The 4,645-nt window shown below is 28.2% G+C and overlaps 1 protein-coding gene across 4 annotated transcripts in view; it reads left to right on the top strand.

Moving 5' to 3' along the window:
* Positions 1–4,645, top strand: part of LOC106468793 (histone-lysine N-methyltransferase 2C-like) — a 120,412-nt gene that overhangs the window by 33,295 nt on the left and 82,472 nt on the right. For all 4 annotated transcript variants that reach the window (XM_022397154.1, XM_022397156.1, XM_013929233.2 and 1 more), the window contains exon 9: positions 2,040–2,160. In XM_022397154.1, coding sequence (XP_022252862.1) covers positions 2,040–2,160 — 121 coding nt within the window. The remainder of the gene's footprint in view (positions 1–2,039; positions 2,161–4,645) is intronic.

The following is a 4,645-nucleotide window of genomic DNA, read 5'->3' as shown; positions in this document are numbered from 1 at the left end:
CTCAGAAAAATAACCTGTTATCAAAACTGTGTGTAATTTTTTATGTAAGTAATTTCTTTATTAGGAAGTTTTATATGTATATATATAAGCAAAAACATATCAGTATCATATATAGTGGACTGAAGCTTTCCACACCAATAATAAGTTTTTATTGTGTTTCAACAATACTTTTTAATAATATGAAATACTCATAGTGCATAATTTCAGTGGTCTTTATTTGGAGTATCTTTCATGAATAACATTTCGTTTATAAATTACGTAAAATGCACAGACATCAAAAGTAATTGGTGGTATATTCTAGAAAATGTTTGACTGTGCATAGTGTGATTTAGGTATTGTTTGTATGTTTATAGAATTGTCTGTAATTTTTTCCATGAGTTCAAGAGTTGATTGTCTAATTATTTTTATAATGAATAGTCTGCTTCTAGATGCTAAAAGTAGTTATCTTGTAGGCAAAAGGACTGTTGTTCTTTGAATGTCTCCATGGTCTGATTATTCCTCTGCTCACAAGCTCGGTCATTTTGACAAACCCCGTATATGAAGTTGTACATAATAATGTTTACAATAATTCTGAATTTACTTTGTGTATCCTCACAAACTTTGCTAGTCTGTTAGTAAACATTATAAGCCCATTGTTCAGAAAAAGAGTCAGATTTTTCTGATAAAGTACTTTTTTTTACTAAAGATATGTCTGTGAATTTCTAATGCCTTTACTGAGTCAGTCTGAGTGAAAAGTGATTTTAATGTTAAGAATAAAAATACTCTTTTCAACTTAAAGCTTCATATTTCATTTGCATAACCTGTGAAATCTGATAAATGAATATAAAAAGTTATTTTTCAAAAACTTTTTATTTTATTTTATTTTTATCCTAAACATTAACTGTAGCCAAATCATCAAGGTACAGTGAAACTAAAAGTTGAAATATATGAAATAAAAACCATAATACCATTTGTACTCTGTACCGACTCCAGTATAAATCAAAAAGAAACTAAATTTAGTTATCTTAATAGCTTTAACTTATAACTTTTCACATCAGCTTTCTTTTAATTTTCTGGTTTTTATTGCTGTACGTAGGACTAACTACTATGAGACTACTGTGTATGTAAAAAGCTATAAATTGCAGTGGGAGCCCATTAGGTGTTTCTCACAGAGGTAGTGTAATCAGCAGGGTTATTTTACACATATGATCATGAGCCTTGCTGGTAAAATTTTAGAAGTTTTGTTAGACTAAGCTGAGATAATACTTTGGCATCAAAACAAATTTTGAAGATTAAAATAGACTACAGACTAATGTTCTCCAGTACAGTAATGTGTCATTGTGAAGATAAGTGCTTTAATAATGGGAAGGAGTATTGTGTGGATGTGTGTTGTTGTAAAAAAATTTTTGTTTACTGATGCTAAAGTGTATACTTAGATCTGCTGTGAACAGAATGTTTATTTTCTGTATTTGTATGTTCTGTATGAAAAATTAATAATCACTTATTTACTAGCAACTTATATAAAAAAAAATAAATGATTAAAATCAGTGTTTTATACTTACACAATTTGAAAAACTTTATTGATCAGTAAATGGCTTCAACTTTAAAAGTATATTCTACATGTACATTGTTTCAACGTCCTTTATGTTGAAACAGTGTATGGATAGTGTGTGCTTTTAAAGTGGAAGCCATTGATGGCTTCAATAAAGTATTTAAAATTGTGTAAATATAAAATGTTGATTTTAATTATTTATTAAGTTTTATATGATACTAAATTTAAAACTGCTCCAAAATATATTTTCCATAAAAATTATTATTTTAACACATAAGCAGAGCATAAAATTTAAAACCATAATTAGATGAAAATAGATTTAAACTATGTAAGCTAATTATTATGTGTAAGAATTAGAATGTTGAGATCTGTTAATAAGATTTAAATGTACTTTATTTTACAATATAAGGAATTTCAGGTGATTTAATCCTTTATAAATAAGTACATAGCCAAATATATGTTTGGTGATTACTTCATGGTTTCCATAAGGCACTGATTCTTAATATAGGATTCTAATCGAGGGACTCGTGAACCTAAAGGGCCAAAGGAAACTGAACAAGAGCTACATTGGAAACAGTTTCAGACATTACGACAACAGAAGCAACTAGTTCAAGAGCACAAAGTGCAAGGTTAGCATGGAACAAATTCTTTTAGTCAAACATTATATATATTAAAATCATGGTTTCAAAATTTATGCTGATGTTCTTTGTATCTCCTTCATTCTATGGAATATAATTTATGCTAAGAATACAAGCTATGTGATTCATTTATTTTAGTCTTACTCTAATTGAACGGAATGCCATCTTCGTTAAGTGCAAAAGGGTTTCATTGTATTCCTGTTGCATAATTTCTATTAAACCAGAAAAAGTGAGGTTATAGTGAAATAAATACCGTTGTGTACAAACCTGTTAAGAAAGTGCAGAGTTTCATATTTTTACTGTTATTATATCTTACAATTTTGCTGAAAAATGTATGATTTTAGTTAGCACTTTATGATGAATTATAAATTTTGTGAAATTAAAGTAGCATAGTGCACACTAGAGTGTAAACATATTTAGTAACAAGAGAAACAGCAAATAACTAGTGAAGTTTTATAAGAGAAATTTCATTGGTTAAGGGCTGTTACTCTTTTTTACTAAATGAGTTATACATTCCTAAGCATTAAAATATTTTAATTTTAAATTGCAAAGTGATTCCTAATTGATCTTAACTGCAATTGAAGTTCAATTAACGTTCTGACCTCAGAGCGTTTTTAGTATTGTATTAATCATTCCTTCCAATTTGATGTGAATTTGCAGCTGAAAGCAAAGAGTAGCAGATGATGATAAGCATACTGTTTTTTTTCATAAATATATGCTGTTTGCATTCTGTATGCTCAGGAATAAAATGGGATCAGTATTGGTAAAAGTTACGTACAATTTGTAATAATGAAATTAGTGATAGCAGTTCTACATTTCCGACTGTAATTAAAACTCAGAGAATTCTTTGTTGAAACTCAACCACCTTTCCAAAATCATAATTGAGATCTCAGTCAGGAATGAAGTCTGCATTGTGAATAGGGGTATTAGAAAGAGTAGTGTTGATGACAAAAGATCTTTTTTCTGTATAGTAATGAATGCATAAAAGATATCTGAGAATTCCTAGGTGACCTGTAAGTGTGATGATGTAGCAGGAAGTCATATTACATGGTAGAGATTCTATAAACAAGGATTTGCCCTAATCTTTTTTGTTTATTATTGTGTTATGGCTATTAGTCTGAGATTAAGAAGCTCAGATTGATTTTAATTAATTCAGTTTGCCCAAATTATTTGTAATGTAGTGTAACTTTTAGTAGACATACCTATTGCTGTTAATCAGTTTGCTTTAAACAGCTACATTTGTTTCCAGAATAAAAAGGTCCAAAAGTTAAAAAAGCATGTGGTACAATTTTTAAAATTGTCTGAAAGACAGGAGCATTGTAAGTTTTAATAATACGTTACTTTTTTGTGACATTATGATCTAAGGGTAGAACATGCTTAGAGCACTGTGTAGTTGTTAATCCTCTTGCTTAAAGTAGCATTTAATATGTAGCAGTATACTGCTACATATTAAATGCTATGAAGTGCATGTTTTAGCTCCTTATTTTGATGATTCTTGTATACTAAAGAAAGAAAAGGCATTTTTTGTTACATATGTTTAAATTATTTTTCAAACATATTCAAAAGGAACATACAAAACATACTTGCATGAACCAATAGAAATTTAGTAGGTTCCTGTTCTGTAAAACAGGATGAAAAAAGTTTTTAAGATAGCACTATCTCTCTTAACACAGGCTCGGTCAATTTGACCGACCACATGACCTCTTTGTACTCGTTTAAAGTCTTTATAGATTTAATACGTCTAACTTTCAATATAGTGTGTATATCATCACAAAATTTGGCAGTCTTTCAGTTAACATTATAAGTCTTTCACATAGAAAAAAACATATTTTTTATTCAAGTATTTTTAATAAACTAAAAAAATATTTGTCCATGAATATATTGAGTATTTGTTTTGAATAGTCTGTGTGCAAAGTAATTTTCATGTTAAGATTTAAAATACTTTTCTTCATCTCAAAAATCTCAAATTTCCTTTGTGTAATCCCTAAAATCTCCTAACACATTTCAAACCTTTTTTTTTTCAGTAAAACTTTATATTTTATCTGTTATTTTGTTTATCCTATCTCAAAATTTGACAGATGTCATAATCACCAAATAAAATCGAAATAATTCTAAATTACCTTTTTTTTCTTTTTAAAATGACTTCAAATTGTAACATGAAACTACATTTGTTTATCCTAGGTAGCTTTAAGCTTGTAACAGTATATATCTATTTATAATTAAATTTTATGGTTTTATTGCCCTTTAAACCATATCTAACTACTATATGAACCATTATAAGGGTGCAAATCACTTGGAGCACATGCAGCTCATGTTACACTATCAAATTACATTAGCTACTCTCATGTGCCTTGTGGAAACATTTTTATTATATTATTTATTTTATCTAATCTAATTTTAGTTACTTTTATAATAATAGATAAAAATAAACAAGAAATACAGTACTTACTCAATCTTCTTTTTTCTTCCTGTTGAT

Source organism: Limulus polyphemus, unplaced genomic scaffold (assembly GCF_000517525.1).
Source record: "Limulus polyphemus unplaced genomic scaffold, Limulus_polyphemus-2.1.2 Scaffold3166, whole genome shotgun sequence".
NCBI lineage: Eukaryota > Metazoa > Arthropoda > Merostomata > Xiphosura > Limulidae > Limulus > Limulus polyphemus.
Note: the sequence above shows the minus strand (reverse complement) of the source record. Positions and strands in the feature narration are given on the sequence as shown.